The sequence below is a fragment of the Molothrus ater genome, chromosome 16 (genome assembly GCF_012460135.2).
Source record: "Molothrus ater isolate BHLD 08-10-18 breed brown headed cowbird chromosome 16, BPBGC_Mater_1.1, whole genome shotgun sequence".
Classification (NCBI taxonomy): Eukaryota; Metazoa; Chordata; class Aves; order Passeriformes; family Icteridae; genus Molothrus; species Molothrus ater.
The window spans coordinates 5,585,201-5,608,193 of NC_050493.2; the positions used below are offsets into that span (position 1 = coordinate 5,585,201).

General features: G+C 49.7%; 1 protein-coding gene across 1 annotated transcript in view; it reads left to right on the top strand.

The window, feature by feature from the left end:
* The first annotated feature begins 5,395 nt into the window (after positions 1–5,395).
* Positions 5,396–22,993, top strand: part of ADAP1 (ArfGAP with dual PH domains 1) — a 49,439-nt gene continuing 31,841 nt past the window's right edge. Inside the window, exons 1-3 of the mRNA XM_036392783.2 lie at positions 5,396–5,577; positions 16,005–16,135; positions 17,722–17,813. Of these exons, the coding sequence (XP_036248676.1) occupies positions 5,493–5,577; positions 16,005–16,135; positions 17,722–17,813 (308 nt within the window). The 5' untranslated portion in view covers positions 5,396–5,492. The remainder of the gene's footprint in view (positions 5,578–16,004; positions 16,136–17,721; positions 17,814–22,993) is intronic.

The window sequence follows — 22,993 nt, forward strand, 5'->3', positions numbered from 1 at the left end:
TGTAGCACCATCACCCTCTGTGCTCTGTGTCCTGGCTGGAGCAGCCCCTGGTCCCAGAGCAGGTGGCTGGGCCACTTCAGCCTCCACCCTGGAGGGTGACATCACACAGCTCAGGCTCTGCTTGGATGTCTCCAAGCTGTTCCTGGAAGGATGAGCCATTTGAGCCAGGAAGAGATTAAATTATTGGAACAGAGCAAAGCAATCTCCACAATCAGTGCTGCCCTGCTGTTTGCACACCGAGCCTGTCCTGCTGTGGCTCTGACTCAGATTGATTGGATGGATTGATGATGTCCCACTCTGAACAATCACTTGGACTTTCCTTTGGAGGAGCTGAGCCCCTGGTGTATGAGTGCCATCACACACAGGTTGGCTTTCTCCAGACAGAGATTCCACAGGCCTCAGTCTCTCAACGAGGGTAAATCAGGAGTAATGCTAAAAGCAGTACTCTGCCACAGACGTAGGTGAACTCTTGACTTCCTTGGACTAATTTCATCTCCTCTGTGCACAGAAAAGAGCCTGTCATTGGGCAATAGGAATCAGCATATCTCCAGCTGGTTCACTGCAGCTGCCATGGAGCCAATTCCTTCAGCTGCCCCCTCCATGTCATATTTTACACCATAGGAAATGGGTTTGGTACAACAACAGGACTGTTGCAGAGCTGTTTCTCTTACACTGAGATTTCCCCAGGTGCTGTGGAGCAGACATACAAATATCCAACATCTCAAGCCATCAATTACCTTCTCTCTCTCTCTCTCTCTCTCTCAGACATATTCTGGATCCCAGCCACGCTGTCTGAGCAACAAAGCAGCCCCTGCAACCATGTACTGACCCCCAAACCAGCCCATTGCTGGCCAGAGGCAGGAGGAAAAGAAACTGAAAGGGTGTCCTGAGCACATGACAGGCTGGTGGTTGGAGAAGTTTTGTGGCAGCATGGCTGTGAGAGAGCAGTGATCAGCTCTGGGGTGTTGCAGAAATCTAAAAAAGGAGATTTTGGTCTGAACCTCCCCCCTTGTCCTCATTCTCCCCAGTTCTGCTTCCCTACGAGGGATTTCTGTGGTCTGGTTTGCATGGTGGTAACTGCATGACTGTTCAATCATGGGAGCAAAGGATTCCCCTTTTTTCATATTGGTGACACTGCAATAGAATGAACTACTATGCAAATGGAAGGGAACCCTGATCTGCAGATCACTCTGCAGTGAGACACTTTCAGAGCTGCACAACACTTTGTCTTCTTTGAGGGCTGCTGCAGGTGCAGAGCAGCTCTGCAGACTCAGGACATCACAGCTCTTTTTCCACCCTCACATCATTTTCTTCTGCATTATCCTCTTCAGCTCAATCCACACATCCTAACCTCACAGATGCTGTGGGTGTGCTTTTCCAAAAAATCTCACAGGCTCCATACAGCAATTTGCTCAAAATAAGAGAAAGTTGGCATCAATATTGGATTTTTGGCGCAAGAGTTTTTAAACTGCCCTGCTCTGAGCTCTCTGCTCTCTGATATTCCTCCCTCCCAGCTATACCCACTCTTGATTTAACTGGATAACCCAGAAAACTTTCTTTTTTTAAAAGAAAAACCTCTAGGATTGGTTTCTTCCTTTTTTTCTTTTTCTTTTGAACAGGAAACCGATACTGCAACGGAAATGAGCTGGTGCTCGTGTAACATAGGTGTGGGTGCCAGCGCTGCAGCTCGCTCACACAAACCTCCAGCTGCCAGAGCTGCCTCCCCTGTGCTGCTGAGGAAGCCTATGGAATCCTGCCTGGCGTCTGCTCCTCCAGAGTTTTGCTGGAATGCAGTTGCTGTGGCATGAATTATTGATATTTCTGTTCAGGTTTGCTGTTCACGCAGGAATCTGTAATGCTTCCCCACCTTGTGCTGGGAATGAGCTCCTGGGTCACGGCAAGGCTTGTGTTTGACACCCTTTTACAGGCATGGTTGTGACATTGATTTATCCATTTCAGGGCCAGGGCTGGGAAATTAACTGACCCCAGAGTAAACAGCTCCTTCCTAACAAAAGGCAGGCTCGGGGTGAGAGGAGCTGGTGTGGAAGGGCGAGGACAAGGTGCAGTTATGTCTGTGCATTTTCAGGGCGTCACCACAGAGATGATGGAAAGGTTTCTAGGAATTTCTGAGTGTTCTTTGGCCTGACCTCAGTATCTGGCATTTGCAGAGGCTGCCCTTGCTGGCACTGTGCTTAGCACCTCAGAGATGGCATTAATAACGTCCGTTTCTAAGGCAACAACCTTGTGACTTGGAAAAGGCTGAGTTAAAAGTGTGTGTGTTTACAAACAAACACATCTTACACATAAATATGTAACTACTTACATACATATGGATGTGAATTTCTGCCAGACCTCCAAGTCACTTAGCAGTGGAGAGACAGGAAGCATCTGAATGAGGGAGATGTATTGACAGCAACAACCCTTCTCCAGAGAGTTTGGTCAGAGGTTTTGCAAGAAGTAGGAGCTGTGGCCACATTTCTCTTCACAGAGAAAAGCAAAGCACAACTTCCCAAAAATATTTCTGAGATTCACATTCTCTGAACCACAGAGAAAGAAAAAAAACAATTCTTATCTCATTCGCTGCTCCTGTGTTTTAGAAAGAGTAGAATACATTGTAAAAAAATATTTACCTAAAAAAATTAGCAATTAATTATAATGTAAGTGTTTTGATTCATTAACCAATTAAATCCATATGTGTGTGTTGGGACTGTCAGCAGACAGTCACAAAATTCTGTACAGTTAAGTTAAATTAAGTACTTGTGCAATTTCAATTTACATGTAATATAGTATGGAATAATATAGTATAATAAAGTAATTAATTAGCCTTCTAATATCAATAGAGTGAAATGCATGATTTCTCCCATCGTCAAAGTTACCCTGCTTTTACAATAAAGAGCAAATTCATTTAGGCATTCCCTGAAAGGTGCTACCCACAGGAAAAGTGTGGGGCAAAGTTCAGAGGAGGGAACAGTGTGACATGGGCAAGCCTGAGCAGTGATGCCCATCAGCCTCCACCAGCCCTGCAGGGGCAACCTTTGCTCTTTACCCCATGTGAGATACAGACTCAGATGCAGCCCCTGCTCTCTGCCAGGAATCACACTCCTCAGGAGTCAGTGTCCATCAGGAGAGCCTCAGGGCCTGCCTTGGATCAACACTGTGCCCACCCACACTGGGGCAATACCCAACCTCTCAACCTTGGATAAACCAGGAGTAAATTTACAGAGATACCCTTGTACGTGTGAGGTCGGCTCAAGGCTTTGATTTCCATTGAACAAAAGTTTATCTTCATTCCTGGCTCATTTAGTTGCAACTTTTCTCCACATTCCCTCCACCCACACGGGCTGTTTGTTTCCCCATGTGGAGTCTGGAGTAATTGTGATGAGATTTAAATGCTGAGGATGCTGCTGATCGACCCTTGCTGGCCCTGCTCCCCTGCTCTGCCTGTCCTTTATGAAACTCTCCCCTCTCATCATTGACAACAGGCTCTGTTTTATTTGATTTTATTACAAGATATAAATTTCTGTCTGCAGCCCTGGCTTCCAGCACGCGGAGGAGAGACAGGAATTGCCTAGCAACCAGGGGAACAAAAAATTAAGAGAATCAATAAGTCTTAATGGAAAGCTAAACAGAGACTTTCAAACCAAACCCCCTCCCTGCTCCCAGCCCTGGCCCACAGTGAGTCCATGATGACGTGCAGCATCCTGGCTATTGCATGAAACATTCAGCAAATGCTTCTTCTGAAAAAGCCAAAGTGCACATGAAAACCTGGCCTAACTAGGGCTTAGGTAAAGCTCTGATCCTGTAGCATTTGCACTGTCAAGCTTGAACACAGCACAGGTGTGGAGGGTTAAGGTACTCAGCTGAGCTGGTTTCACTCTGGGGCTGTGAGAAGTCAGTGCTCCAGGTAAGTGTTAGAGGCTGAAGAAGATGAGGGTCTGGGTGCAGCAGCTCAGTTTCCCCACTAAAGGTCTGTGAGGAGGATTATGCCTTTGGTTAGGATGGCAGTGAGTTTCCAGACATTATCAAGCTGTGTGTGTAAATCCAGCAAGCCCAGCACGATGTGTGACACTGGGTTGAGTCAGCAAGGAACAGTCCAGCATCAGTTTAAAACAGAAATAAACCTGGATGCAGTCACTTGTCTGGCAGCACAAATGCGAAGGTCATTTAGGAAAATGTATTTGAGGCAAAGGGAGCATTGTAAATGTACCAGGCCATGACCCTGCCTGTATTTAAGGGGCTATTTTCTCCCACAGAGTGTTCTCAGGGACCTGCTCACATCCTCATGTTTGCAGGATCAAGATGGTGGTTTGGTTGTGGAAGTTTTTCAGGAGTTACTGGCAGCCTCCTCCTGCAGATACTCATGCACACCCTGAATCTCATGGGCAGCATGAATGGCATGGGCTGAGCTTGCAGGAGGGCTCTGCTTTGTTGGAGGAAACAGAGTTGGATGATTTAAACGGGGACTTGCTTCGTAAAACCAAGATTGTTTTTGTAAGCAGAGACTTGTGAACCACAAACAGGACATTGCAGCATCACAGGTGACCCATACATGAGAAGGTTTCAGCAGGGGTTAGAGAAGGAGACACAGCTCTGAGCCCTCCCTTGGCCAAAAACCTCCCACATCCTGCCCCTGAGTGAGTGTTTAGTCTTTGACTGGCAGAACAAGGAGTCTTGTCCCATAGATGGCAGGAGATGGACAGCCATGATGGCACAGGAGTGCTTTCACCCCTGATAACCCCCTGACGCCATGGAGGTGTGAAAAACATGGGAAGACATTGGAGGACGTCCTGGCCAGACACAGCCATGGAAGCAGGTGGTGATGTGCAAGGACAGCAGGGAAGGGGGAGTGTTGTGGAGTGCGTGGGGCTACTGATGAGACCTTCACAAGTACCCCCAAAAGCTGCTGATGTTAGAGGGGCATCCCAAACGTGCTGCTCATGAACCTGCCAAGGTGCCTATGTGGCAAGACCCTGGCCAGTGAGAGCTGGGGTCGCTGCCAGGCGCCACCGCGCACAGGTGAGGACCCTCGGCTCCCAGCGGTTATTAGTGCAATACAACAACCGGCGACAGCGTCCCCTCCGCGGGCAGGAGTGAAACCAGGACAGGCACCCCTGCGTGCCGGGGACACCCAGCAGGATGGGATGCCCTGAAGGCCGGGTACCCCCTCGGGGGTCGGGGCCGCCCCGGTGCGGCGCTGCCGCTGGAGGTCGCGGGCGAGCGGCGCGGGGAGCCGGCAGCGCCCGCTGCAAGCGGCACCGGGCGGCTCCGGCAGCGGCGGGCAGGGCGGGCGGCACCGGGGCCGGGCAGGGCAGGGCAGGGCAGCACCGCCCCGGCGCGGCGCGTCCCGGCGGCCGGAGGCGCGTTCGGCGTGCGCGGGGCGAGCGGGGCCGATGGAGCCGCCCGGGCGCCGCCCGCCTCGCCAGCGCCCCCCGCCCGCGCCATGAGGCTGCCGTAGCGCGGCGGAGCCGGCGCAGCCCCGCCGAGCCGCCCCCATGGCGAAGGAGAGGAGCAGGAAGGCGCTGGTGGAGCTGCTCCAGCGGCCGGGGAACGCGGCGTGCGCCGACTGCGCCGCCCCGGGTAAGGGCAGGGGAGGCGGGGGGCGCGGGCGGCGGCTGCACCTGCACCTGTCCGCACCGCACAGCGCGGTACAGCACGGTACAGCATGGCACGGTACCGCACAGCACGGTACAGCACAGCACGGTACCGCACAGCGCGGTACAGCATGGCACGGTACCGCACGGTACGGCACGGCTCGGCTCGGCACGGCAGCGACGGGGCGCGGGGCTCTGCCGCCTCCGGGAGCGGAGCCCCGCCGAGGGTGTGCCCGGCCCCGTCCCCAGCGCGGGGGATGCAGCGCGGATGCTCCGGGGCTGCTGGAGGGATGCGCTGCTCTGCGCTGCCGCGCTCCCCGCGCACCGGCCCCGGCCGAGGTTCCCCCAGCGTCCCCCGGGCCGGGCCGGCTCCTCGGCCGGCCGTGAGCGCTGATGTCATCCCGGCGGGTCCCCGCGGGCTGCAGCGCAGCCGGGGCCGGGAGCCGGGCGGTGCGGGCTCTGCCCTGCCCGCGGGGGCGCCGTGTCCCCCGCGTCCCCTCGGCTGCTCCTGCCCTGTCAGCGAGCAAACACACGGGCACAACCGGAGGCAGCGCTGCGGACATCCTGCCCGGCAACCTTTGCCCAGCTGCCATCGATGGGTGCCTGCGATACGCAGGGAGCGGGGCTGGAATGGCTGTAGACGTCTGCGTGTACGGAGGGGAGAAAATCTGGGCTGGGAATGTCTTCTTCGCCTTTTGGATGGTGAATTTTTTGGGGTCGGGCCGTGGTGCTGTTGCTGAGCAGAGTCTGCGTGGGGTGGTGGGATCTGTCTATGAGAACAACCTTAGAAAAATTGCAGAGCAAGTAACTTTCCTGGTTTTAAAAAGAAAAAAATCACCATACAGAATAACCTAAATTTATGTTAGCTTGAGCAGGATGGCTCTGAGGAGGGGTATAGAAAGGATGTCCTTCTCAGCCTCTATCATTCTATAGGTTGAAGAAAAACCCAACACTTCAGCTGAGCCCTATTTTCCCAGCTATTGATTTCTTTAGGATGTTAAGATCTATTGCATACCGCTACCCAGCTCATACCATTCCCGGCGGTTTTACATCCCTAATCTGCATCCCAGGACACTGCAGTTCACTTTCAGATGCCTTGTGTCCTCCGGTTCCCAGCTGGAAAGGACAAAGAACTTTGGGCACAGCGTGAACGGCTTTGCAGCGCCGCCTGCTCCCACCCATCTACTGCCGGCTGCTGCTGTCTGACTGTACCAGCCCACCTCCGAGGTGCCTTGCTGAGCACAGCTTGGGCTCCCCGAGTAGGTGTCTGCCTAAATTGCTCCTTCCTGGAGAAAACTTTACAAACCCGGGTCGTTTTCAGATCAGCAGGGTGATTCTCCTTCACCCTGTGGGTATAGAACATAAAGCCCCCAGGCAAAATGGGAAGTTTCTCGGCATCACCAAGGTGGAGATGGAGCTGTAGGTCAATAAAATAGCTCATATCAGGGTAAGGAGGTTGTTGTTAAAGGCACCAAAAGGGCTTGTGAAACAACAGAACCATACTTTGGTTTTGGTGACATTTGCATATAGATATGTCTTAGTGAAAGTGAGAGAGGAGAATTTGGGCCAGTGTCTTTTGTAAGTCAAGATGTGCTATATTAACATCACTCAGCCTCTTCTGAACCCTTATGGCATTACTTCCTTAGGGCCACCTCCCTGTTCATCAACCCAATTTCTTTAGTGACTGCTTTGCTTCAGGTTCTTTTGCAGAGGAGAGCTATTCATGGTGCTGTAATGTGCTCCTCTGCCTGGGAGTGACAATAAACTTGAGATGCCCTGGGCTACTTAACACAAGATAATAACTTGTGTCTGTAGGTAGTGTAGAAAATATTCTGCCTGAATTCAGCTATTCAGGCTGGGCAGGTGTGGCAGGCCAGCTCTTTCTGAGGATGAGGTAATGCAGCAGAGGCAGGATAAGTATCCAGAGAGCCTCCAGAAAGGGGTGCAAGAATGTTCTTTGCTGAGAAGTGGGGTGCACAAAAAGATAAAGGTGGCAACTGACGCTGCAAAAGTACCAAAGCAGGGAAAATGAAGGGAGAAGGAAGGAAGAGGGAGGGTGTGGAATGAACAGAAGATGAGGGAAGCAGGGCAGACCTGTGCTTTCCCACATGTGAGTATCACCACAGGGCTGATCTGGTACAGCTGGGGGATGCCCAAGATCAGGGTTTGTTATTGCTGTTTCTCAGGTGGGTGAGTGCCTTTCCCTGAATACTCTGTTAGTACAGGATCCATGATAAGAGGGAGCCATTTAGCTCAGGGATGCTCATAACAAAGAATAGGATGGGTTGGAAATGTAACGGGAAAATTCTGTTAGTCACTTTAATTTGTGTATTTGGAAGCCAGCTGGGTTTTCTTTTTCTTTTGGAAATATTTGTTCGAGAAATCAGCCAGCCAGTGAAAGTTTGTTTGTTTTTTTTCCTTCCCTGCTGTCAAAAAGGGTTATTTTCTTTTGTTACTGCTTTGGCATTTGGGAGAGGCTCAGTAGCCAGAGCCCTGAAGCCACAGCTTGTCCCAGGTGTTCTGTGTCCTGTCACAAACCCCTGGTGCAATGGAGCTCTCAGCCTGGCATGGCTGGGCTAAGCTGTGACCATACAAAGGCAAAGCCAGGCACAGACATGGGGCATCGGGGGAGGCTTTTCCTCCTGGGCTGGGTAAATAATTTCATCCCCTGCAGGATGAACCCATCTCCCTGGGGACATCTGGGCACAACCTGCTGCTTTGGCAGAATTTGCCACTTAATCGTGGCTGAGGATTGTTGAAGTGGCCAAGCCCTGTAAGGCTGCCCTGTTCAAGGTGTGTTTCCTTCAAGGATGTGCCCACTTGCACCTGGGTGGAAATGGGGATTGAATGTGACCCAGGAAGGTCAGATCTGGGTCTTCCCCAGGAAACATTTTGAGGAGTGTCTCAGGTGGAGAGAACAGTCTGGCCATGGCAGCTGGGAATGCAGAAAGGATGCTAAAGTAGAAAGTGAAAATCAGAGTGTAAAATAACTGAGAGATTGCATTTTTCACTTGCAGGTTTTTTTGTGTTTGGAATTTTTTTTTTTAGGTTTTTATTAATTGTGTTTTTATAAAACCTTAAATTGCAAAGAAAGGCTGTTTTGAATAAAAGATATTTCAGTTGCAGAAAATGTCATCGATCTGTAATGCATAATGAGGCTGCCTTGGTTACATCTTGGGGACTGAATTCTGGGGTAGGAGCCACTAATAAAGTCATTAAATGGGGCTTTGGGTCCTCTGTCATTACGCACTTCTGTGTCCTGGGTGTTGTGTTTTTTGTGGGTTTAAAGCTGTGCTTTCTCAGTGAAGACAGCATGGTAAATGCAGTCTTAAGTGCAAACTGAGCAATGTTACTGAATTGCTGGTGTGTAATGGCTCTCTGTGCATTAGAATAATCTTTTTTTCTTCAAGACTAATGTGGCAGTTCAGCCTTTCCTTTTTCTAAATGATTCTTTGTCTCGGGCAATCTTTCCTCACATCATAAGACGGATGGTTATCTCAGGGCATAACAAGACTTTGAGTATTTCTCTCTTTATTTTTCTATGACTTAGGCTCGTGTTTCCATGGAGTGGAATTATTTTACATTGTAGGAGGACAGAGAGGCTCTGAAGACAGAAATGGAAGTCCCATCAAAGCAATCCTGCAGTTTAAACCCTCCAGCAGCAGTTTACATGGCTTGTTATCATTTTATCTTTCTTATTTGGGATGGATTACTGGGACATGGATCCTGGCTAACATTGCCCTCTGTGCCTGAGGCCCCGAGGGGGTGAAGGATGGAGGAAGAGCAGAAGGCTCACGCTGGAGGGGAGTCTGGAATTGGAGCTTTGTGCTGCAGAGCCGAGCAGATCTGGTGTAACAGTGCCTCTGGAAGGCTGAGATGGTTGTAAACACCTTTTCCTTCTCAGTCCTACAGCAGGTGAAGCTTTTCCGCTCCCTGGATGTCAGCAAGTGAGGGCGGTGATTACAGGGAAACGCCTGAGCGCTGGGGGTTGCTCGATTTGCTCAGGATTGAGGAGGGCACTGATTTATCTCAGCCTCTCCTCCCTCCCTCCAACCTGCTCCTGAGAACCCAGATGGGGAAGGTGACTGAGCCACCCAGCGCTGCCAAGGGCTGCCCATCCCCTCGGGGACTGATGGGGCTCTGCCTCGCAGCTCTTCCCTCTCTTGCCCCCACTGCCTCCCACTGGAAAGCTGTTCCAGAGCTCTGCTGCTCCAATGGTGTGAAACGGGATTTTCATCATCCAGCTCAAAGTGGAAACTTGTTCCTGCACCTCCATTGTCCTCTCACTTAAAAACTGAAATTTTTCTTTTTTTTTTTTTTTTGGTGTTTTTTTTGTTTGTTTGTTTTTGTTGTTAGTTTGTTTTGTTTTGGGGTTTTTTTGTGTTTTTTCTTTTTTTTTTCTTTTTTTTCTTTTTTCTTTTTCCTTTTTTTCCTTTCTTCCTTTTTTCTTTTTTTTTTCTTCTTTTCTTTTTCTTCTTTTTTTTCTTTTTTTTTCTCTTTTTTTTCTTTTTCTTTCTTTTTTTTTTTTCTTTTTTTTTCTTCCTTTTTTTTTTGGTTTTTTGAGTTTTTTTGGTTTTTATTTTTTTTGTCCCTGGGAATCAGCCAGCCCTCCTCCCCAGCTGTGAGCAGAGGGGTAAGAAGGAAAAAAAAAAAACCCACAGTAGTTGTGTTTAGCTCAATGCCACTTTCTGCTGGGGAAAAAGGGCTTTTTGGAACAAAGGAGGTTTAATGTGATGGTGGTTTTTGTCCAGTCCTGGTGCCTGGGCTGCAGCACAATCGTGGGCTGCAGACAGTGAGAGGGGGCTGCTGGGACCTGCCAGCTGAATTAAAAGACCTTGGCAAGTTTAGTGCCTTCACTGAAAAATTTTCCTACTTAGAGAGGAGACTTGGTAGGAGGTGGTTTGACTTCAGTGTTAACTCTTTTATTGTTATTTTTCAACATGCATGACCAGGGTCTGTTTATCAGCCTCCTGATCCCTCCCCAGTGTAAATAGCCACAGAACTCTGGTGCTGAACACGAGGTTCTCTGGCTCGGGCAGGGAGGAGATGAGCAGCAAGCAGGAAAGGCTTTGTACTTGTGCACTGCACTAAAATCCCTGTGGTTCTACCCTGTATCAATGAGTCCCATTTCTGGTGCAGGGTAGTAAAGGTTTTGTTTTTCTGGAGAGGTCCATTTACCACCTCAAACAGGAGAGGGTTCAGGAAAATCCACTGAATCTGCATCCCAAGCAAGGACCCTGCAGTGGCAGGGATGCAGCAGGGCCAGGCCATCATCTGTGTGCTGAAGGATGTGTTGAGGATGTGTTGCTGTGCATTGGCCTCATATTGGTCATCATATTGTGCTCTAAGTAGTGATAAATGTGGTTTAAGGCAAAAGGTGGAGCAGGAGCATCCAAATTTTGGGACTCTTTGAGTTCTTGCTCTTGTCTGCTTTGAGCCTGTTGCTGCTCTGCTTCATGGGGTTTTGGATTGATTGCATCTAGGGATTTTCAAACTTGAACCCCATGTTTATATTCTGGATACAGGAAATAGTGATTTTTTTTCTTTTTTTTAATCCATTACCATCCAGCTTCCAATCTCTTTGGTTTCTAAAAGTTATCTTGTGTCTTATGTTGGTTTTTCCTCCATTATGTTTTCTGTGCCTAGCCTTCATTTTTTCTTTTTCCCTAAGTTCAGGAATGCTGGGTTCAAGCTGCAGTGTTCACTGTGCTGGCTTTTCCTGAGGCTTGTGGTGGTAAAAGGGGCTGGGTGGACAAGTTAATTTCTGAATTTAGCTGAATTTAAAGCACATCAAGTGTTTTAGTTTTGTTTTGGGTGCTTCTCTAATCTCTGGCTATGCCTTTCCTTTCAGATGAATGAGATGGGAAAATACCAGCCCAATGCCCTTCTCCTGAGCTTAGTTTAGCTTTGTTTGTTTCTTTAATTTTTAAAATGAAGCTGACTCATGTCTTAATTTTGAAAGGCATTATGATCTGTTTATGAGTTACCAGGAATCTCTACCACACTGGGCAGTGAAAGCCTTTTAGGGCTGGAACTGGTCATTCAGGATCAGAGTCTTTCTGCACTTACAGCAGTGCATTTGGTTTAATGTTCCCATTGTTCCTCGTTCGTTTTTATTCCTTTTGGCTTGAAATAATGGAATAAAGTAATTTGGAACTTGGGCATGCCAGAGAGTTTTCATTAGGCTTCACTGCTGTTTGCTCAAAATTCTGGAGGTTTAGGGAAAAAAATCATCTTTTTTGAGCAATGCCCAAAAAGCCCAGATTATGGCGTATTGCCATTTCATTGCACTTTTTTGGCTCATGCCCAGACAGAATAATAAAATCACTGAACTCTCAGTAATGTCCAACATGGAGAAGATATTCCAGCTGTTGAAATGTCCAGCAGCAAGGTGGACTTCACCTCTCTGTGGAGACCTCCACTTCCATGCAGCCTGGGGTCAGTGGCTCACTAAACTAATGGTGCTGCTCCAAAATTCAGTGTTTTGTGTGAAGACACTGATGAAAATTTATTTTCATGTTTGGTAAGATGTTGTCTTATCTCTGGTGCAGCCGTTGGAAGGGTTGGAGTCTGTGATAAGCCAAGGCTGGGGATCACTGGTGTTATCCCTGTCCTTGAGCTGAGAATTTGTGCTGGAGAGCAGAGAGAGGGACCCTGATGTGTTTGGGGAGCAGTGCAGCCCCTGAGAGCCCCCAAGCCCTTAAAAGGCTCTGCAGGAGCATCCCTGCAGCCGTGGGTGCTGGCCCTGCCTGGGGTGTGTCACCAGCCCCTGCAGACGCGTGGGTGCAGCTGAATCCTCCCTGGTTTCTCTGGAAATGGTGTCACGAGTGCAGGGAGTGGGGGAGAAGGGGAAGCAGCCTTGGCAGAGCCCTCCAGGAGCTGGGGAATCCTCCACCCCCTGCTTCCTGGCCACAGGCAGAGCTGTGCCACGGGGAGGTCACAGGGCAGCAGGAGCCCCAGGGCTGGCAGGGCTCTGCAATCCTTTGGTTTGTTCAGATGATGCTGAGAAATTCCTGTTGGCTTCCAGCTAAAGCCTGGAAAGGTTTGCGCTGCCTTGCTGTCTGGTAGATGTCCTCAGCCAGGAGAGCAGGAGCCATGAGAAATCTCAAATTATGGCAAGGGTGGCATTTCAGAGAGACTTGCCCTGGCAGATCAGTTTGTTCTGGGGGTTCTCACTACCCAGCAATTTTTTGGATGGGGCTAAGTCAGTACCTGAGGTCTTTGAACTCTCCTCCTGCCTGGTGCTTCCCTTGGGACTAAATCCATCTGCCAAATTTGGGCTGGGACAGGAGAGCATCACACAACCAGTGAGCATCCTCAGTTCCTCCACCCACCCTTGCCATGAAAGACACATTTCTGAAACCAGAACAGCAGTGAGGAGGAAGCTGCTATTAATTAATACCTGGCTGATATGTGAATGGCCAGGGCCAGGTCTGGTGGGGCAGGTGAAATGTGCATTTCTGGCAGGGTGCTCCTTGAAATCAATCGGATTTAATTTATAAATGTGGGACACTGGTGGTGTTGGATGGGCACGGATTTGGGGCTAGGCAGGAGGGGAAATGCTGCAGGAGGAGAGAGCTGCTGGCTGTGGTTTGTAAGAACAGGCTGAGAACATCCCCTCAAGGCTGGGTCACACTCACCCCCTTGTCTCTGCTCCTCTGAAGGACTGTCACCTTCTGGCAGCCACACAGGGTGACCCTGTGTATATGATGTAGGTGTGTGTATGTACCCAAAAGCTGATATCATCCAGCTTTTGTTTGCTTAATTAGACAACCTCCCGGGCTGGAGGAAGGTGTGCAGTGTCCTGGTCCTGTCACACACAGCAGGGCAGGCAGGGCAGGGTTCCCTCCTGGGGAGGACTTTGGAAGCCTGACTCCACTTTGGAAGCTGCAGACAGCATGAAGAAATCCACCTGTATGCCTGAGATAAATCTGGTAATATTAAAGAGGCATTGGGACTCCCAATAAAACATGTTTTATTGGCCAGTGCATACTTTGAGCCTGTTTCCCTGGGCTGGGCAGTGCTTTGATCAGATCTCATTGCTCTGGGAACGTTTGAGCTCAGTTCTGCTGTGCTCAGCCCAGGGACCCAGCTCAAGCTTTGCCGCCTCAGCTTCCTCACCAGTGCCACAGCTCTGTCCTCTGGACCCTCTTACCATTCTGTGTATCTGATCCTCTGCTTTAAGGGCAGTGATGGCTCTTTGAACATGACCCTGCTGCTTTCACCTTGCCTGACGTGCACCCTCGGGACCCTTCAGCAGTGCAGAACCTTGGGATGGTTTTGTGGCAGGAAGTTTGGAGGGTCCCAGGCTTTGATTACAAACATGTTTGGAGATGAGAGAGGAAAATATGATGAGTTAGGGCACAGAAAGTGCCTGAGCATGATTTTTGATTTTTGCTGCCAGCCCACAGCCCAATAACTGGCCACAATCTTTGAGGTTGGAATGAGTGGGGGGCTTGATCTGGGATGGGGTGTGAAGCTGTGGGATCAGCAGGGTGGGCAGCACCAGGCCCTTGCATCAACCTGACTGGTTTGTACTTGCCAGGCTTGGGTTGTAGTCACTGGGGTCTCTGGTGAGGATAGGAGACCATGTGAAACAGAAAAACCCCACCTTTGTGTCTGCTGCTGGCTGATGGGACTTGTGTCAGCCTGGGAATTTGCTCCCCTCTCCCATGTGGGCACCCAGCTGTGTCTGATGAGGATCCCCATTCAGCTCTGGGGTTTGCATCTGAGCAGAGCCACCTCTGCAGGACTGAACTGCTCTTCCCCAGGGTGTGCTGGGGAGCCTGGTGGCTGTCCCTGAGGCAGGGCTGGTGCTGTCCCTGTAGGCAGGGCAGGGCTGGTGGCTGTCCCTGAGGCAGGGCTGGTGCTGTCCCTGCAGGCAGGGCAGGGCTGGTGGCTGTCCCTGAGGCAGGGCTGGTGCTGTCCCTGCAGGCAGGGCAGGGCTGGTGGCTGTCCCTGAGGCAGGGCTGGTGCTGTCCCTGCAGGCAGGGCAGCGCTGGTGGCTGTCCCTGAACCAGGGCAGGGCTGGTGGCTGTCCCTGTAGGCCAGGCAGGGCTGGTGCTGGCCCTGCAGGCCGGGCAGGGCTGGTGGCTGTCCCTGAGGCAGGGCTGGTGGCTGTCCCTGTAGGCCAGGCAGGGCTGGTGGCTGTCCCTGCAGGCTGGGCAGGGCTGGTGCTGTCCCTGCAGGCCAGGCAGCGCTGGTGGCTGTCCCTGAACCAGGGCAGGGCTGGTGGCTGTCCCTGCAGGCAGGGCAGCGCTGGTGGCTGTCCCTGAGGCAGGGCAGGGCTGGTGGCAGCCCTTGTTTCCCCCTCAGGAGCTGAGCTGCCCCATGCCAGCCTGCTCTCTGCACTGGCACAGCCAGGGCATTAAATATGGATAAGGAGGAGGAAGCACATCCCCTTGCCTTTTATAAATAATTGCTGTGCTGTGGGCAGTGAGGGTTCAGAGGGGAATAAAAGGATGGTGAGGGGCTGGGAGAGACCTGCCCTTACCCCGTGCCAGCCTGGTGCCATGGGGTGGCTGAGGGGCTGCCAGCCCTGTGGGTTTGGGCAGGATGGAGGATTTGGTGTCTGCCTGGGTGACCTGCAGTGAAGCTCGTGCTGCTGGGGCACAGCTGGAGCTGCAGGCACTGACATTTGCCTTGGAGTTCAAACAAAGATCCCTGTATTGGCTTCATTGGCAAGGCAGTGCCAGCACACTGCTGGATGTGTCCTGCTCCTGCCCCTGCCCTCCTCCTGTCCCTCTGTCTCCCTGCTTCAGGCAGTGCCTCTCCCAGGGAGGAATTTGGAGGCAAGGGACTCTGTTTACACTGCTTTGTGTGAGATGTCAGCCCAGGGCTGTAAACACTGCGTGGTTTTGCTCAGAGAAAGTACAGAGCTACCACTGGTGGCATTTTTCCATTGAAGCAAGGGCTGGAAACCTCCTGGCATGGAGGGCTGGGCTGCTGGGAGCTGCAGCTGTGGGAGGAAAGTCTCTGTGTGGAGCACATGTAATAAATAAATAAAAAGGGAGCAGCACAGTGGCTTCCCTGAGCTGATGTAGTTTCTGTTCCATGCAGTGTTCAGATGGAATTTCCTCATGAGAGAAGGATATTCCCCTCTTCTCTTCATGTGAGCATGGAGTGAGCTATGGATGTCTCAGGCACATGCAGCTGTCTGTATTCGGGGTTTGAGGAATAACAGCTGCATTGGGGATTGCAGATCTGGTAATTGCTAGTTTAATTTGTATTCCTATCAATAGAAACATTTATTTTCCTTGTCTATTTACCTGATGCCTTTAGACTCAGGGACATCAGACCTGGTCACTCCTGAACACCCCTGCCATTCCCTGAGCTCCTGGCCTCGCCTGCCATGCCCTGTCTCTGCCTCAAAGCTCAGTAAAGTGCAATTCCCTCTTTCCTTTTTGCTTCCAGACCCGGACTGGGCATCCCACAGCCTGGGGATCTTCATCTGCCTGAGCTGCTCGGGCATCCACCGCAGCATCCCGCAGGTCAGCAAGGTGAAGTCGGTGCGCCTGGACGAGTGGGACGATGCCCAGGTGGAGGTATGTGCCCTGCCCTGCCTGCCCTGCCCTGCACTGCCCTGCCTGGGTCCCAGCCAGGGCCTTTGGGCTCTTTCCTCCCTGAAGATGCCACAAGAAATGGGATGTCACAAAGCAGGTCTAGGTAGTGAATGTGGGAGCGAGGTTTGGGCTGACTGAAGTACAGCACCCCTTCCGTGAAGGATTTCCTCACCCCTATAAAGATGTCAGTGAAATGGCATATAAAAAATACTAATTTTTAATGAATTGTCTTCTCTTGTTTCTTACAATGAATTGTCTTCTCTTGTTTCTTTCTTTTTCTCGATATATCTTACAGACTAGACCTGTCTGCCTAGTCTACCATCACACCTGCCCAGCTCAGCTGTCTCTGGTTTTGTTCCTCTTAAATTCACAGCTTGGAAAACCAAACCCTCACAGTATAAATTCTCTCTATTTATGCCCCACACCAGCCTGGATTTCTGTGGTGCTGCTAAAGGCACCCAGGAAACCTTTCTGCTTTGACTGCTGGCGTCTTCAAAGGCATGAAGGACTCTACCAGTCACTGATTTCTGTCTTCTCTGGGTAGAGTTGAGGTTTTTCTGAAAGCTGCACCTCATGGAGTTCTGTGTTTTATCACAATAGGCTTTAGTGTTCCATGGGCTTTTCCTTCCCTGGTATTTTTTGGGGGGAATAGATTGAATATATAAATGTGAGAAATCAAAACCATGACAAACCATAATAACAAAAAAAAAAAAAGCTTAACTGCTTGTTATGTTTGTATGCTTGGCATTTGACACGAAACAAAATGTATTTAGCATGGCTGCCTGGAAAAGAATGGGGTTTTTTACACTTATAAAGTGAATTTCAATAAACAAAATATATCAATAAGAAAATAAGTAGTTTTCTTTGCTGAGTTCTCAACCAGCCATTTGTGTATCAGAAGAAATGGAAGGCTGTCAGGGGAGATAAAAACATTATAGATTTATTTATTGGAAAGGAGGGCTGTCTAGGGAGATAGAACTTTTATATGTTCATTTGTTTGTTTGTTTGTTTATTTATTTGTTTATCACTTCAAGCTCCTTCCTGAGGTAGCTGCAATGACTTTGCAAAAACAAACTCATCCTTTTGGCACAAGTGATGTGATCTGAGGCACAGGATGTGTTATCAGAAGCAATCACCCTGCTGGAGCTGTAACACGTGGAGACTAAAAGCCAGTGTGATGTTTTTCCCCCTGGTTACCTAATGCCCATCTTGGATTCCTGGGATCCATCTGATTCCCATGCCTGAGGGGGAAATGTCACTGTGTGCTGCCTCCTGCTCCTGTGGGATGATGCAGGTGGGGTTGGGACATGTCCTCAGCATCATTTTAATCTGTAGGACCCCTAGCAATAATAACCAATATTTATTTGCAATAATAACCAATATTTATTTGCAATAATAACCAATATTTATTTGCAGCAGCCCTTCTGTGCACAGTCCTGGGTGAACCTCTCAGTAAGAGAACAGATCCCCCATCCCAATAATTTTTTTGCTCTGTAGAAGTAAAAGAGAATAAAAGAAAATACTGTTAAAATTTTCTTAATTCTTTCTGGTTTTTTCTCTTTTTACAGTTTATGGCCTCGAATGGAAACAATGTAGCAAAAGCAAAATATGAATCTAAAATGCCACCATTTTATTATAAACCAACGTATCTTGACTGCCAGTAAGTAAATACCTCTGCTGGTAAACAACATTTATTTGTTTGTGCAGCTGCAGCCTCTGCAATACTTTAGTTTTAGCATAAGACTTTTCTTTTTTTCCACAATGGAGGTTTCATTTATAAAAGTCCTGAAAATGTTTTTCCTTCTGCACACATGTGGTAGAGTTTATGCTGCGTGTGGGATCTTATTTAATAAGTACATTTGAGATGATGCAGGGGAGTCAATAGTTTGTCTGTTCCCCAGGCTCTTCCGAGTTTCTAGAGCTGCAAGAATGCCAATTTCTACCCATTGATTTCCTCTGCCTTTTCAAATCCCCCTTCTGCAGCAAGGCAGAACTTGCTAATCTGCTGTGTGAGATGCTGGGTTATTTGTAATGCAGAAATACTGGGGGTTCCTGTTGGGTTTTTTCCCACCTAGATGACGAATAATCTCCTCCATGGAGGCAGCTAAAAGGCTGTGTCTCCCCTGCAGTGTGGAGTAACCTCCCTGGTGAGCTGGGGTGACTTTGTGCAGCAAGGAGCTGAGCAGCCAGAACGTGCTCTGCCATCCAGGCTAAAGGGGATGGACTGAATTTGGCTTTTAGGGTTCAGCCCTGCTGTGTACCAAGGTGTTCTTTTATTTTTGTGTGAGTGGAGCTGCCTGGCCTGACAAGAACAAAGCATCCATGTATGCAACGTTCAGAGCTCCAGAATCCCAGCAGTTTGGCTGTGCCGTTCTGGGACTTGTGTGTGCTTGTCATGCTGGGGTTGGAGAAGCAGGATTGGTAGGAGAAACAATTCTGGGGGATTTTGACTCTGTTTGCTCCCAAGTCTCAGTTCAGTTCAGTTAGGTGCTGCCTCTCTGATGGTGCTCAGTTTGCCCAGGAGAGAGTCCTGGTCCTTTCCATGGCCTATCCCTGCCTGAGGGGTGCACAGCTGGTGCTGGAGGAGGGAGCAGGGCAGGTCCCTGCAGCTTGGGGTGTCCTGAGATCTGGGTACCAATCACACCTGGCCCTCCTTGCACAGGGAGAGGCAGCAGGAGCTGCTGGAGCAGCCTGGAGACCAGGAGCATCCCCATTCCTGCTGCTTTGGGGTGGCAGCAGTGTCTGTGCCTGGTGCTGTGTCCTGCTTGGCCAGTGCAGCTCAGCCCTGCTGCTGGGCTGTTCCCTCCCTTCCTCCATCCTGCAGAGCTGGGTCGCTCTGGGGAGCTCTGCCAGGCACTGGCTCAGCTCCAGCCAGGGCTGTGTGAGCTCACAGGGACCCTGCTGGAGCTGTGTGAGCTCACAGGGACCTTACTGGAGCTGTGTGAGCTCCCAGGGACCCTGCTGGAGCAGCCACTCCATCCACAGCTCCGTGGCTGATGGAGCAGCACCATGCTGGGCTGGGAACCTGTGAGGAGCTGGAGCAGGGGATTGAAAGGATTTGTTGTTGTTTCTTTTTGGTTATTTATTGATTCATTGGGAGGATGAGGCAAGGCCAGTCTTCCTGGGAGCAGCTGCAAGACTAATTTCTGACCCTTTTCTGGTCCCAGCTTCTTACTGGGACAATTCCCAGCCTGCATGGCCTGGTTCCTGTGCTCAGTCTGGAGCTCTGCTCTGGTTCTCTGGGCCAGCACTGCTGGGTCCCTGCCATGACAGCAGGGATGGATGGATGTGACCTCTCAGAGGAGCAGAGAATCCCCTGACACATCTGCAGGACCAGCACTGTGGGCACATTACACCCTGGGATGCTGTGCCCAGTTGTATTTCTCTTTCTCTAGTTCAGGGCTCTCTGTTCCTCTCAAGATCATGCTGAACAAGTGCAGGGGAGTGCTGCTTGTTCCAGGCATGTAAATTTAGCTTTTCCCCCGCCTCGCTGCAGTCCAGTCACTGCAAGAGCATGAGCTGTTCCCAGCCTGCAGCCCTGGGAAGCATCTCCATGGGTGACACCTCCATCCAGCACTGGCAGTGATTCCAACCATGTTCTGCAGCACTGAGAGCTTTTGGTGCTTCTCATTCCAACAGCTGCAGTGCCTGGGCAGCTCTTTGTTCATTTGAAGCTTGTTAATTTTATAATGCTGTTTCTGGAATCCCTCTGCTTTGGTTGCATGAGGAATTGTGAAGTTTGGGGGGAAGAAGTGCTGCAGTGCCAGCTAGTCCTTTTTTCTTCTTGCCCACAGTGCTGTGGTTGGCTCTTTGGGAAATTCATAGTGTTTGCCTGCTGCATTTGGCTTCTGTATCCTTCAAAAACCCAGTTGTAGCTTCCTGGTTCTGCATGACACTTGGCAAAGGTTTGAGAAGTTGGAGGGGTGCTCTGGAATTGCCCAGGGAAAGTTCATAGCCAAAAAAATTACCCTACCAAAAAAAACCCCAACAAAACAAAACAAAAAAAAAAACCCCAAAACAAACAAAAAATCCCCTTCTTGCCTCTCATCTCCTCTGTGTGCCAGCACCCATGTCCCAGGGACAGTGACCAGCAGCCAGCTCCTGTTCCTCTGGGCAGTCCCTAACACTGAAATGAGTCCCAGACTCTGGGATGTTCCCACACCACCACAACCTTGGCCCAAAGAGCTTTGGGGGTGGAATTTAAACCACAGAACCTCTCTCTGGATGGTCATGAGGGGTCATGGCCCAGCTTGGTGCACCACAGCAGCAGATGGAGAGCTGTGAGGCAGATTTTTGTGGGGCAGACACATTGCAAGCACATGGCCGAGTTTTGAGTCACCACTCAGCAGCAGGTACTCACTCTTGAGTAAAAGCAAAGGAAAAATGCTTTGTTCAGTCTTTTACTGGGCTGAAAACTGATAGAAGAAAGTGAGACAACCTCTTTCTGGGCTTTTGCAGAGCTGGAAGTACATCCCTGTCCCTGCCCAATACTTACCAGGCTTTTCTGTTGCTTGATTTGGGAATGCAGAGCCTCATCCTGTGGCATTGAGGAGGAGCTGCAGTGCTTTGCTCTGCTCCTCTCTCTGCTTGGATCAGTGGGAGCTACATCTGCTCCTCATGCAGAGCAGTTCAGTGTTCTGGCTGTCAGCACAGGAAAATGGGGCAGGATGAGATGGATGGGCTGTGCTGCTTGTGTGGTATCTGCAGTGAGCTGAGACATCAGCCAGAGAGAGGCACACACCATCCATGCACTCATCCCCACAACAACAGTTACTGCTGAAGGGCCTTTTGGTATTGATTGAGATGTGCAGAGGGAAAATTGCTTGGGAGATCTCTGGATTTTTTATTTCTTTTTTAATCATTTGAAGTTTGGTACATTTGGTGGGGGAGCTACCAAGTGGGAAGGTCAGCAGGGCCTCTCCTCTGCCATGCCTGGGCACAGTGGCAGTCAGGGCTGCAAACTTCTCACCCCTTCCTCTGTCACCTCCTTTTGCCAGTGCTTCATAGAGAATAAAAACTTTATAGATATAAAAAAACTTCATTGCATAATGTCCACAGGGGTAAAATTGAGATTTGCTCAGGTTCCTATTTATTAACGAGGGTTTTCAGATTTTACATTCAGAGCTTTCAGAAGTGCCTTGGGTGATGTCCTGGGTGTGAAGTTGGAGGTGCTGCAGTGTGGCCACTGGGAGTGGCTGCTCATCAGTTCATTCCCAAGTGGTAGAACCTCCTTGGTGGCTCAAACTGGGCTCTGAGCCTTAGGAATTCTTCAAGTCACCCAAGTGCTGAGGTCTGCCCAGTCCTTCAATCCTGACCAGCCACGGGATTTACTCTTCTTGTTCATTTTCTCTGTTGTTAGCTTGTAAACCTGTTAATTCATATTGATTACTTTAATTTCCAAAGGAAATTGCCACAAGGTTAAAGTGGTACTGACAGAGGCTGTTTCCTACATGTTTTTAATTGGTGTTTAACCATTCTGAAAAATAGCGTTGGGGTGTGCTGGACAGTGCGTGTAAAGCAATCAAACAAAAAAAGGAACCAGTCAGCATTTTAACTGAGAATGTTGTGATTTTGCATACTCAGAATCAGTTTTAACTTCTCCAAAACCATAATGCAAGGGTTTTACCCCTTGCTGTGGGGTGCTGCTCTTGGCAGGGGGATGGCACATCAATCCTCAGGCTCTGCAAGCTGAGCTGATGCACAGAGAGCCTGAAGGAGCCCCCAGCTGTCTCATCCCTCCACAAAGCTCTTTAAAAGCAAGTCCTCACAGCAAGACCTTCCTAGATAGGAAAAGAGTGTGGAGCTAGATAGGCTTTTAGTCTCTGCTGCAGTGGCTCTCCTTGCAGTCTGAGCAAAGAATTTGGATTCTGACTTAAAATTTCATTAGAGCAGTTGTTTGACAGAAAGCTGGCATGGCTGCATCCACCAGGCTGCCTGTGGAAAGCACGTTGGCTTTTGCTGGAAAAACCTCTGACAAATTCCAGAAGCTGCAAGTGTGGCTTCTGGAAATGGTGTTTCTGTTTGACATTCACTTCTTTTGTCTTTCTTGGACTTGATGGTGCCTCACAAGGATGCACTTAGGCAGTGGTAGTGGGGGGTGTTTGATGTCTTTTGGGCCACTTTCGCCTCTGGCTGGGGTTTCTTGTCTGTCATGTGTCTCTAGAAAAGCCACAGCTTCTGTGTGCAGCATCTGTGGGTGTGCTCTGGAGTGCACCAGCCAACCCAGCTGAGAGAAAATCAGTCTTGGGGGAAAAAATAAACTGGAGAGACTGAATTTGGCTGGGCAGCACCTCCTCCACACAGCACACTGCAGCCATGCAGCCTCAGTTTGATATTAAACTGCTTCAGCAGCTCTTCCTGTGGTGCTTTTTGCTGTGAGCTTTGAGTGGGTGGGACCAAGATAGAACTGCTCCAGTGGCTTCTTCTGGAACCTTCCTTGCTGGCCCCTGGGCAGAGCCCTGGTGTTCATGTGGGTGGTCATGAAAGCAAACAAGTGCCTGCAATGGTGTGGGCAGTGCTTTGTCAGCCTCTGGACCTGCTGTCCCTCACTCAAGCTCAGTCCTTTCCCATCTGGGGGAAGAATTTTCCCTTATTCTGAATTGTGGGTTTCCTTAGTGTTTTGTTTTGTTGGTGGGGTTTTTTGATTTGCCTCAAGGTTTTTGATGAGTACAATGAATTTTCTGTTCTAATTGCCAAAAAATGACAAGTTCCCTGTAACCAGCAGCCTGACAGACTTTAGGTGGGCTGTTAAAGCTTTTGGAGTTGATCCTGAAAGCTGATGCATCTCCACAGTTTAGGAATGATGCACTTACTTTTTTTTTTTAACAAACACAAATAAGA